The 12,691-nt window shown below is 39.3% G+C and overlaps 1 protein-coding gene across 6 annotated transcripts in view; it reads left to right on the top strand.

The window, feature by feature from the left end:
* The window catches only part of MUSK (muscle associated receptor tyrosine kinase), a gene marked incomplete at both ends in the record, with an annotated part of 113,860 nt that extends 101,814 nt beyond the window's left edge, over positions 1-12,046 (top strand). For all 6 annotated transcript variants that reach the window (XM_080708802.1, XM_080708800.1, XM_080708799.1 and 3 more), the window contains 4 exons: positions 2,451-2,652; positions 3,152-3,343; positions 5,178-5,326; positions 11,364-12,046. In XM_080708802.1, coding sequence (XP_080564928.1) covers positions 2,451-2,652; positions 3,152-3,343; positions 5,178-5,326; positions 11,364-12,046 — 1,226 coding nt within the window. The remainder of the gene's footprint in view (positions 1-2,450; positions 2,653-3,151; positions 3,344-5,177; positions 5,327-11,363) is intronic.
* Between the last annotated feature and the right edge of the window lie 645 nt (positions 12,047-12,691).

Genomic DNA, 12,691 nt, shown 5'->3' with positions numbered 1-12,691 from the left:
CACTTTAGTGAATTTGTTGATCAGTTCTATAAGCCTTTTGGTTGAGTTTTTTGGGTCTTGTAAGTATAGTATCATCTTGTCTCAAATAGTGAAAGTTTGAGTTCTTCTTTTCCTATTTGTACTCCTTTGATTTCCTTTTCTTGCCTTATTGCTCTAGCTAGAGTCTCAAGTACCATATTGAAAAGAAGCGGTGATAATGGACATCATTGTCTTGCTCTTGTTTTTAGGGGAAATTCTCGAAGTTTTTCCCCATTTCATATGATGTGGGCTGTAGAGCTATTGTAGATTGCCTTTATGATGTTGAGGTATGTTCCTTCTATTCTGTTTTCTTCGGTGCTTTTAGCATAAATAGATGTTGGACTTTGTCAAGTGCTTTTTCAGCACCTATTGAAATGATCTTATGATTTTTGTCTTTGCTTCTGTTTATGTGATGAGTTACAAGGAATGATTTTTGTATGTTGAACCAGCCTTGCATCCCTGGGGTGAACCTTGCCTCATCATGGTCTATGATTTTCTTAAAGTGGTCTTAAATGTGTGTTACTAGTATTTTGTTTAGCAGTTTTGCATCTAAGTTCATCAAAGATATAGGCCTGTAGTTTTCGTTCCTTCAGCTGTATTTGGTTTTGGTATCAATGTCATGTTGGCTTCATAGAATGTATTTGGGTCCCATTTTTTGACTATACAATTATAATTGATTATATAATTAGACAATTGCTAAAATTTCATCTAGAATCTTCTAAAGCTATGTTGAATAACTTATGTACACATTTTTCTTGTGTGCTAACCTTCCCAGGTTGGGATATTAGTATTATAACTTCCCAAACGAATTTGAAATATTTTTCTCTTACTGGAACATATTATAAATATGGACATTTCATCTAAGGCTGAAAGAATGTAGTCATAATTCTAGAATGACTTAAAACTAATTTATTCTCTATGTCTATATTAACATTTTCTTATTCTTCAAATATGACAACCAATAATTCTTATCACTTTCTTTGGGATTTAAGAAATATAATTTAAGAAATAATATAAACATAATTATTATTTCATATTACTGACCTTTGAATCTGTTATCATCATTCCTTTCTGCTTGTGCCATTTTTGTATTTTTAAATTAAAACTCCACTGATAGACCATTTTATAAATATTTGTAAAACTGACTAATGATTTATTTTTCAACTCTCTTGTTTGTAGATTCTGTAGTCTGTAGTCTAACTTATTAATTTCTGCTTGCGTATACCTATTTTCTGTATTTACAGCTTTTTGTTTGCAGTCTGAGTGAAGTGAGCCATTCATTCTCTTCTTTATATTTAATGAAAGGACATAACACTATGAGTGTATCAGTAAGCATAACTTTGGTTCAATTTCATAGAGACTCAGAAGCGTTTTTTTGCTGGGTCTAGTGGCATGGCTCAGTAGAGAACTTGCCTAGCATATATAAGGCCCTGGGTTTATATCCCCAGCACTGTAAGAATGAATGTCAGCCTGTAACCATGACCACTCTTATCTTTTCAAGCCAAAAATTATACTTGTTTTTCTTTGTTAAACACCCTATTATATTTTTCTTAAGCTATTAATTGCATTTTGATCAGAAAGTTGATCTGCATAATTTTATAATTTTGAAATTTATTGAGATTTATCTTTATAGTTCGACATAGATCATGTCTGTCAGTATTCCATAAATATTTGAAAAGGAGGAGGCTCATTCTCTCTTTTTAGGGTACAGGTTCATTTTTAAATATTTAAACATTCTTGTTAGCCATATTATTAAAACACTGTATCCATGTTTTTGTTTTTAATTCAAACTATTAAGAGGATTCAAAATACAATCAACATGGTTGTTCTAATTCATATGTGGTGGACTGTGCACTCTGCAGAGTGGCATGAATGTAGTGTCTTTTGGTTTCTAGCAGCAATGCTGATGTTGCTTGTTTTTACATTGTAATGGCTTTTTTATTGGAGTTTGACAAAAGTTTTAGCTCAATTAACTTCTGCTCATTTGAGTTTTGATGCTTTCACTCGTCAAATTTTGTTATTTTTATTCTGTTTATTTCTGGTAGTAAATATGTATAAAGTCTGGACAATCTTGATCACAAGTATGATGAAATGAAAATGTTTTATTTAATAAAATAGTCTCCATAAAGGTTGTCAGTCATAGTATGCAGTATACGGGGCACTAGCCCAGGATCAACATTTCTCCCAGAAAAAAGAATATTTCCTCTTTCTGAGTCTCATCTTTAAAGTAATATGATTCTATAAGCTAGATTTACTTAGAACTGAATGTTACTGGACTCAAACAATTGGATTCTGTGCATATATATGTAGGGATAAGCTGACACATGAATGTATTCTGACCATTAAATTTGACTTATGATTGTTTGGATACCAAAAAATTGCTTCTAAAATTACATTGAGAATGGATGAAAGTCATTATGGTTTCCTTGCAGCATTCCCACCAATGACGTCCTTGAAGCCACGTGTGGACATTCCAAATTTGCCTTCTTCCTCGTCTTCTTCCATCTCTGTGTCACCCGTGTACTCCATGACTGTCATAATTTCCATCATGTCCAGCTTTGCAGGGTTTGTACTTCTTACCATAACTACTCTTTATTGCTGCCGAAGAAGAAAAGAATGGAAAAATAAGAAAAGGTGAGGTTCTGGTGGAAGCTAATCACACATTGTAATGTTTTAATAGCTACGTATTTGATATCAGAATTGGGGGTGAGAAGAGAAATACATACACTACCACCAATCTCTTAACTGGCACCCACAGCCCTGCTTTGAAACTAAACACCTCTACTGTGATCTTTACAAATGTCAGTGATTTCTTTTGCATGTGGTCACATGTCCTTTAGTTACTTTTTCATAATAGAACTTAATAATTTAGAAGAAAATGGCTATTCCTGTTCCCCATTTTCCCTCCCCATCTCATTGCTACTGCCAATATGGATAGTAACAAAATTACTGAAAAAAATATGCCTTTTGGTTCTAGACCAAATAAATTTTTCATTGCTCTCAAACTGAGGGGTTTTGACTGCCTTGATTTTATTGATTTCTAAATGCCATATCTTTCAGGATGATCAAAGTCTGAGTGCCAAGATCTTACCTCTCCTAAATTAATCATTAGTTTTGCTTACCTTCTTTGCAGGGAATCGGCAGCAGTAACCCTCACCACCCTGCCTTCTGAGCTCTTGCTAGACAGGCTGCATCCCAACCCCATGTACCAAAGGATGCCACTTCTTCTGAATCCCAAGTTACTCAGCCTGGAGTATCCAAGGAATAACATTGAATATGTGAGAGATATTGGAGAGGGAGCATTTGGAAGGGTCTTTCAAGCAAGGTAAGGTTACCCATGGGCAGGAGGAGGGGATAAATATCTCCATTGAAATATGTTATGCCTGAAAAGTTATAAAACCATTAGCCTGAGTTATATATACTGTATATAGTAATAGCTATTATCAAATTAGCTGTCTGTACATAATTAACCTTATTGCATGCTATATTATAAACCTTAATAATTTTTTCTTTATTATAAAAATAAGAATATATGAAAAGAATATATTTTATTGCACTTAATAGAAGTAACATAGCCAGGCATGGGGGTGCACACTTGTAATCCCAGTGTTTGAGAGGCTGAGTCAGGAGGATCTGGGTGCGTGGCCAACCTCAGCTACTTAGTGAGGCCCTCTGCAACATATTGAGACCCTGTTTCAAAATAAAGAATAAAAAATAGGGCTGGGGGATGTAGCTCAGAGGTAGAATGCCTCTGAGTTCAATCCCCAGTACCACAAATAATAATAATAATAAAAATAAATAAATAAAATAAATATGAAAATAAAAGAAGTAACAAAATCTAAATGTATCTTCATTTATACAGTGTTCAAATTACAAGAAATTACTAATGGATTAAATTTTGGTTGGTTAATTATATTTTTGTGTGTGTGTGTGGTACTGGGGGTGGAACCCAGGGCTTTCTTCCTTCAGGCTATACTTCCAGACCTATTTTTTTTAATACTTTATTTGGAAACAGTGTCTCAGTAAGTTGCTGAGAGCCTCACTCAGTAGCTGAGGCTGGCTTCAAACCTGTATAATTCTCCTGTCTCAGCCTCCCAAGTGCTGGGATTACAAGCGTGCGCCACCACGCCCAGCCTTAATTATCATATATTTTAAGTATTCCTTTTTTCATTGTTTTTAGTAAACAGTTCTCAAATTTACATCTTTTAGATTTTCCATTTCTGTAGTCCCTAAAGTTTACTTTAAATTGGCATTGTGTAGCAATTAAGTAGATAATTATGTAAAAAAAGTAGAAAAGCAAAATAGTGCAAAAATTTAGAAAATAATGAGCTCAAGAAAGAAATATGTATTTGGGCCAACATTGGCCCATTGCATTTGTGTGAAATGGAATAAAATACCTTCTCTGCAGCTCCAAATACACACAGCTGAACCAGAGACTGTGGACTTGATTTTAATCACTGATTGTCACTTTGGCCTGATAACTTTGGGCAAGGCACAATCCCACCTCCCCTCATAGTGGTCCTGGTATTAAGGCCATATGAATAATAAAAAAAAAACCTCACACAGCCGGGCGTGGTGGCACACGCTTGTAATCCCCGCGCTTGGGAGGCGGAGACAGGAGGATCGCGCAGGTTCGAAGCCAGCCGCGCGCGCTGGCTTAGGAGACCCTGTTTCTAAATAAAAATATAAAAATAGGTCTGGGAGTGTAGCCCAGAGGTAGAAGGGCTTCCAGGAACCCCAGTACCACCAAAAAAAAAAAAAAAAAAAAAAACCTCACACAAACACTTATGTGGAGTCTAAAATATGCAAGCTACCACTTCAGGTGCTATGGGGAATATAAAAACGAGTGAGCCATGGCTCCTACCTTTAGGGGATAGATTCCGTCCAGAGATTAAGGTATTAGAATGATAATGATAATCCCACTAGGATGTATACTTTAGAATTCCTGTAATTGATTAAAAAAATACATTTTCAACCTTAATCTATGTTGAAAATAACTCCAGTAGTTTTAGGAATCTTAAGTATGACTTAATATTGTCATCTTTCTTTGATTCTGTGGCTCTTGGAAAGGCTATGTAAATTGGGAGTATGTGTGTGAATATGGGCAGATATCATTTGGTACATATAATCTTCCTGACTGTCGGTTTCTTCTCTCTCAGGGCTCCAGGCTTGCTGCCCTATGAACCATTCACTATGGTGGCAGTAAAGATGCTCAAGGAAGAAGCCTCAGCTGATATGCAGGCAGATTTTCAGAGGGAGGCAGCCCTCATGGCAGAATTTGACAACCCTAACATTGTAAAACTCTTAGGTATGAAAATAGGGGATATTGTTCTCATCAGAAAACAGAGGATGCCCACGCTTATCGTCTCTGGTGTTTTACTTAGTTATGCCTTTCCTCTGTGCTTTGACTCTTCCTTTCCAAAGTTAGCCTCTTCACCTGGATCCTAAAGCTAATCCTCTCCAAACTCTCTAGGGTAGTGAATGCTTAATGGATCCATTATTTTTAGTTTTATCAAATCAGTTATTCTGTCTTTGCTGCCTCCTTTCTAACCATAAAACAATGTTTAAAATGTCCCCACTGACTGCTTCTCCATCACAGAACTTATTAATACTGAATTGTCTTTCTATGTTTTCGTTGATTATTTTGTTTCTTTCTTTTCTTCTCTAACTTCTCATGAGGATAGTGACTTGAAATCTTTTCTGCTAGAGGCATATTCCCCTTCACTCATGGGTTCATAAGTTCAAAACCATGTAACACATATTTAGTTTATATAATTATATGGCAGCAGGTACAACTTTCAAAAATCCCTGCTCTCATGAAGATTGCATTTTTGTGGGGTGGGGCTGGCAGTTAATAAAAATAAACACATAAAAATATGATATACTGAATATTATACCTAAGACTTTTAAAAAATCAAAGCAAAGGAGAATTTTTGAAGTGTGAGCTTTGAAGTGTAAAAGTGTGACTTTTTAAAATGTATACTTTTATTGGTTCATTGTAGTCTCATATAATGTAGTTCAGAGAAATAAGAACATACGTGCATACACAACTTGGCGAGATTCCCTCCCCCTTCTCTCTCTCTACTCCTTCTCCTCCCTAATGCATGATAATGAAATTGGCATTTTTTTTAAAGATCTAATAAAGAAAGGGAATAATCATGTGGATAGCTTGGGAAAGAGCATTCCAGAAAAATACAAAGTATTTTTAAAAAGTCCTGAGACAAGAGCATGTCCAGAGTGTTTGAAGAATAGGAAGGAGATGAAGATAGCTGGAGAACAATGAGAAAGAGAGAGAGAGAGAGAGAGAGAGAGAGAGAGAGAGAGAGAGAAGAAGAAGAAGAAGAAGAAGAAGAAGAAGAAGAAGAAGAAGAAGAAGAAGAAGAAGAAGAAGAAGGAAGAAGAAGAAGAAGAAGAAGAAGAAGAAGAAGAAGAAGAAGAAGAAGAGGAGGAGGAGGAGGAGGGAGGAGGAGGAGGAGGAGGAGGAGGAAGAGGGAGAAGGAGAAGAAGGAAGAGGAGGAGGAGGAGGGGAGAAGGAGGAAGAGGAGGAGGAAGAGGAAGAGGAGGAGGAAAAGAAGGGAGGGAGGGAAGGAGAGAGGGGGGAGAGAAGATAGGAGAGAGGAGAAAGAAAAAAATATTTCAAAGAAGTGAAATTGAGCATCTTACATGCAGTCAGTCCAGTGAGAGAATCATTATAAAATGATTTTGCATCTGGCAACATGGAGGTTCTTCCACCCTTAGCCTTGTTCAAGGGTCTTCTACTACTATTCTATCCCTGTCCCATCCCAGGAGTCAGTGTGCCCAAGGATTCTGTCCATACCCTCCTCCCAATACATCCTTCCTTCGATCATCTCTTCTTGGGCAAGCTCATGCTCTCCCCCAATAGTTTGTTAACTCAAAATAAAAAAAATATCTACCCAATTTTTTCTCCTAAACTCCAGATGTAAATTACCTATTGCTTGTTAGATGTTTATGACCACTCCAAACTCAGCTTTCACAACACCACACCTGATAATTCATTCTAAACCAGATGTTTAATTTCTGAGTTTCTGTCTTAAACATTTACCCAAGCATTGTGACCTAGAACCATGAGAAAGTGATGACAGTCCAGGAGGACAGCTGAGTCCCTCTCACCACAGTGACCTTGAGAAGTTGGTTTAACCTCTACCAGGCCTAGCAAATGTAGCAGTAGAGCTTGGAAGAGATACCAAAGAGAGACAAGTACCCCTGCTGTTTGAATTTTGTGAAACTGGCCAGTCATAGACAATGAGCTGCAGTGAGCACTAACCTGAAATATTTTCTTGTTGCAGATTAATTTTTATTATCTCTTAAAATGTTGGCACTGCATGCACGCATATGTAGTTACAGTTTTACAATAGCCCCAATCCTGGGTTTGATTCAGATGCAAACTATGCATGATTTGCAAATGTGTGATTACTGTGGGGCATGCTTATGCATCACCACTACGAGTTTTCTCTCTCATCTTTATTGTTCAATAAGGACTCAGACTTCTGTTGCCATTTGCTAAATGCAATATCTGAATTCCATTTCAACAGCCTATAAACACAGGGTCTGCTTTTATTTAAGTGTGCATAAGCAGTCACCATTCATGCATGTAGCTCCACTACTCTCACCACTTCTTGGAAGTTAATACCATCTAAATGAGATAACAACAGTAGGAGAATAATTGTGAGAATCTATAAATTTCATTTCCAATGGGAAAAAAAAATCTGCTTTCTTTTACACATTTAGAGTATCAGGCACTATTGAATGTGTGTGTGTGTGTGTGTGTGTGTGTGTGTGTGTGTGTGTGTGTGTGTGTTACTGGAGACTGAACTCAGAGGTCTTCTATCTACCTCCAATATACACCCCTACCCCTTTTTATTTTTACTTTGAAACAGTCTCTCATTAAGTTGCCGAGGATCTCGCTAAGCTCCTGTGCCTTGAACCTGCAATCCTCCGGTCAGCCTCCCAAATACTGGAGTGTGCCACCACTCTCAGCGGAACATTTTGTATTTTAAAAGCTCTTTCTTTCTTATTGATATCCTAGTGTTTTATAGTACTAAATTAGAGAAAATGGGTATAAACACAGAGATGTGCTGAATTTTCTGGGTAGGAATAGGCATCAGAAATCATAGACTCTACGCCGGGCGTGGTGGCGCACGCTTGTAATCCCCGCGCTTGGGAGGCGGAGACAGGAGGATCGCGCAGGTTCGAAGCCAGCCACGCGCGCTGGCTTAGGAGACCCTGTTTCCAAATAAAAATGTAAAAATAGGTCTGGAAGTGTAGCCCGGAGGTAGAAGGGCTTCCAGGAACCCCGGTACCACCAAAAAAAAAAAAAAAAAAAGAAAGAAAAGAAAAGAAATCATAGACTCTTACCCGATATTCTGGCAGTTGTGAGACAGTAGAGGTGAGGTGAGATGATGTTTTGAAGACGTCACACTAACATTCAATGACATGGCTTGGAATAGGGATGATGTTTTCTTCTACTCTTTCATCCATCCATCTCTAAAGCCACCCATCTATCTATTCATCTTTCCATCTACCCATTCATCATCCATCCATCCACATATCTTAAAAGCCTATGATGATTCATATAAGACCAGAATTTTCAAGGGTGACAGAGTTCTTCACTCAAGAATTTTGTTCTAGTCAAAAGTGGTGGCGTACGCCTGTAATCACAGTACTTGGGTGGCTGAGAAAGGAGGATCACAAGTTTGAGGCCAGACCCAGTAACTTAGTGAGGCCTTCAGCAACTTAGCAAGGCCCTGTTTCAAAATAAAAAATTAAAAGGGAGTATAACTCAGAGTTAGAATGTTCCTGGGTTCAATCTTCAGAACCAAAAAAAAAAAAAAATGTATTCTACTTTAAAGTCCCAACTAAGAGTTGTGTCAGTTATTACTATATATATTATATATATTATATATATATTACATATATATGTGTGTGTGTGAAACATTTTGAGCTTTTAAATATGTACTTATATATTTACATATGTAATTATGTGCATTTAATTAAATATAGAAACCTTTCGTATCATATTTTCTGTATTGGGAATGAGACACTTTATTAAATAACCTCAGTTCAAGTTTCTTTTTTTTTGAGAGAAATATGTTGTCTTTTTTTTTTGCCAATATGAGACATTTTCAAATCAACTCAACTAGCATAAAAATAGTGAAGCCAGCTGATAGGATGGCTAACTCCCTGTTGACCAAAGACAATCCAAAGAGGATCTTCTAGAAAAAATTTCTAAGTATAACTCGACTGAGATTGCTTTAATTTTCTCTTTAGTGCATACAAATATGTTGATTGCTAAAGTCTGTGGAATTAAAAAAGCCAACTCCAAAAAAAATCCAAGATAACAGCATTCTGTATTTTTCCTTTTTTTTCAGACATTTCTAATTTTTGACTGAAAAATAATAAATTTAATAATCTACTTTCATGGTGATGTGAAATTATGCCCATCTGATCCAAGTTCTCCAATTTCCCCCTCAAATATAGCATGATTTAAAGATTTTTAAATGTCCTTCTAAAGCCGGCGTGGTGGCACACGCTTGTAATCCCCGAGCTTGGGAGGCTGAGACAGGAGGATTACGCAGGTTCGAAGCCAGCCTCAGCTGGCTCAAGAGACCCTGTTTCCAAATAAAATATAAAATAGGTCTGGGAGTGTAGCCCAGAGGTAGAGGGCCCCTGGGTTCCATCCCCAGTACCGCCAAAATAAAATAAAATAAAATAATTAAAAATGTCCTCCTGACACTAAATCTAAAACTCTATTTACATTAACATTTTTTCTCTATAGAATGAAGATGATGGTAAAACTTAAATTACAAAATGTTTTACTGCTGCTGCCTCCTAAACCCTTTGTCTATGATATCTTGGATTGTTTTTGTTATTCTTTCCAACTGGTCATCTTCCTTGTTATCATTCCTCAGAGAAGTAAACAGGAATGCAGGGTCATTACGTGATACCCTCCAAGCAAACACCCATCACAAGTTCACTCACCAAACAGCAGGCACCTGCTCTGCCAGGCACTCGGTGGGTGGGAGGAGTCTAAAAAGGAATATAATATAATCTCTCCTTTCAAGGTGCTAAATGTTGGGGAGAAATTTCCAATAAATGAGCATTTGTTAATTAGGATGATAGAAGCTATGTTGCAGGATGATAGAAGGAAATCCTGAGAGCAGAAGGGTCAGGAACTGAGAGGCCCCCAGGAAGAGCACAAATACGTTGATTCTTCAAAAGCAAATAGGAAATGTTTAAACAAAGAAATGGGGTCAGGCTTTGACCACGCTGCTGTCAACACAAAAGAAGAGCCCTGATAGGGCCATTTGCTCTCGGAGTGCGAGAGAGAGAGAGAGAGAGAGAGAGAGAGAGAGAGAGAGGAGAAGGGAAAAGAGAGAGAGGGAGAAGAGGGGGAGAGAGAAGAGAGAAAAGAGAGAGAGGGAGAGAGGGAGAGAAAGAGATAAGAGGGGGAGAGAGAAGAGAGGGAGAGAGGGAGAGAGGAGAGAGAGAGAGAGAGAGAGAGAGAGAGAGAGAGAGAGAGAGGAGAGACAGGACAGAGAGAGAAAAAGAGAGAGAAAAGAGAGAGAGAAGAGGGAGAGAGAGAGGGAGAAGAGGGTGAGAGATGAGAGAGAAAGAAGAGGGAGAGAGAGAAGAGAGAGAGGGAGAGAGAGAAAAGAGAGAGAAGAGGGAGAGAGAAGAGAAGAGAGAGAGAGAAGAGGGGGAGAGAGAAGAGAAAGGGAGAGAGGAGAGAGAGAGAGAGAGAGGGAGAGAGAGAGAGAGAGGAGAGACAGGACAGAGAGAGAAAAAGAGAGAGAAAAGAGAGAGAGAAGAGAGAGAGAAAAGGAGAGAGAGAAGAGGGAGAGAGAGAGGGAGAAGAGGGTGAGAGATGAGAGAGAAAGAAGAGGGAGAGAGAGAAGAGAGAGAGGGAGAGAGAGAAAAGAGAGAGAAGAGGGAGAGAGAAGAGAAGAGAGAGAGAGAAGAGGGGGAGAGAGAAGAGAAAGGGAGAGAGGAGAGAGAGAGAGAGAGAGGAGAGAGAGAGAGAGAGAGAGAGAGAGAGAGAGAGAGAGAGAGAGAGAGAGAGAGAGAGAACTGCCTTTTATTTTGGGGATTGGGGATCGAGCCTGGGGCATTCTACCTCTAAGGTACACCACAGCCCTTTTAATTTTTTTTTTAATTCTCGCTAAGTTACTGAGGGTCTTGCTAAGTGGCAGAGGCTGGCCTCACACCTTCCATCCTCCTGTCTCAGCCTCCCAAGTACTAGGATTACAGGTGTGTGCCCCCAAGCCTGGCTCCCATCCCGCAGTTTTTGAAGTCCAGGTCTAACTGGGATGCTGTTTCGGTTCTAGGCGTGTGCGCCGTCGGGAAGCCTGTGTGCCTGCTCTTTGAGTACATGGCCTATGGTGACCTCAACGAGTTCCTCCGCAGCATGTCCCCGCACACCGTGCGCAGCCTCAGTCACAGCGACCTGTCCATGCGGGCTCCGGTCTCCAGCCCCGGACCGCCACCCCTGTCCTGTGCCGAGCAGCTGGGCATCGCCAGGCAGGTGGCGGCAGGCATGGCTTACCTCTCAGAGCGCAAGTTTGTCCACCGGGATTTAGCCACCAGGAACTGCCTGGTAGGTGAGAACATGGTGGTGAAAATCGCCGACTTTGGTCTCTCTAGGAACATCTACTCGGCGGACTACTACAAAGCGAACGAAAACGATGCTATCCCTATCCGCTGGATGCCACCCGAGTCCATTTTCTACAATCGCTATACCACAGAGTCTGATGTGTGGGCCTATGGCGTGGTCCTTTGGGAGATCTTTTCCTACGGCCTGCAGCCTTACTATGGGATGGCCCATGAGGAGGTCATTTATTACGTACGAGATGGCAACATCCTCTCCTGCCCTGAGAACTGTCCCTTGGAGCTGTACAATCTAATGCGTCTGTGTTGGAGCAAGCTGCCTGCAGACAGACCCAGTTTCTCCAGCATCCATCGGATCCTGGAACGGATGTGTGAGAGGGCGGAGGGAACCGTGGCTGTCTAAGGTTGAAGGTGTTCACATAAAACGCTGTCCTCTTCTCTCAGACCCTGCGAGGCCAGAGGAATCCTATGCCAGAGGCCCAACAAGACCCAAATAGGAAAGAATCACAGTAGACATCAGTAGTTTCTTGTTTCCCAGGAAAAGCAAAGATAGTAACAGAGCCCACGTGGTAGATGGAACCATTAAAATTGGTGATCGGAAACATAAGCTTAGGAAGTATGTCAGATAACAGGAGATAACTCTTTCTCCTCTTGGGGGAAAGTTTGTGACACACATTGTACAGGAAAGAATGTCATCCAGTTCAGTTCCTGAATTAGCTGGCAGTAGGGTAAGACTCTTGTTGCATTCAACTTTAATCTAATGTGAGATTCAGTACTTTCATTTTTAACAGAGTTAATTCCTGTTCATTGTAAAAGTTTTCATGTAAGACATTTAGGTGAAGTGCAGAAAAGTAAACAGAAGAAACCAGTCTTTTATCACCCAAAGACAGGCATTCAGGTTGTTGTTGTTACTGTTGTTGATGGTGATGAATTTTTTAACGCATTTAATGCATAATTTTATATTTGTTTGCATTCTAGGGTTGTGGTTATACTAGATTGCTAGAGGGCTTCTAAGGAATAAAATGCCACCCAGCAAGGCCACAGTCTT

Source organism: Muscardinus avellanarius (genome assembly GCF_963383645.1).
Source record: "Muscardinus avellanarius genome assembly, chromosome: 13".
Lineage (NCBI taxonomy): Eukaryota > Metazoa > Chordata > Mammalia > Rodentia > Gliridae > Muscardinus > Muscardinus avellanarius.
This window is presented reverse-complemented; position numbering and strand designations above follow the sequence as displayed.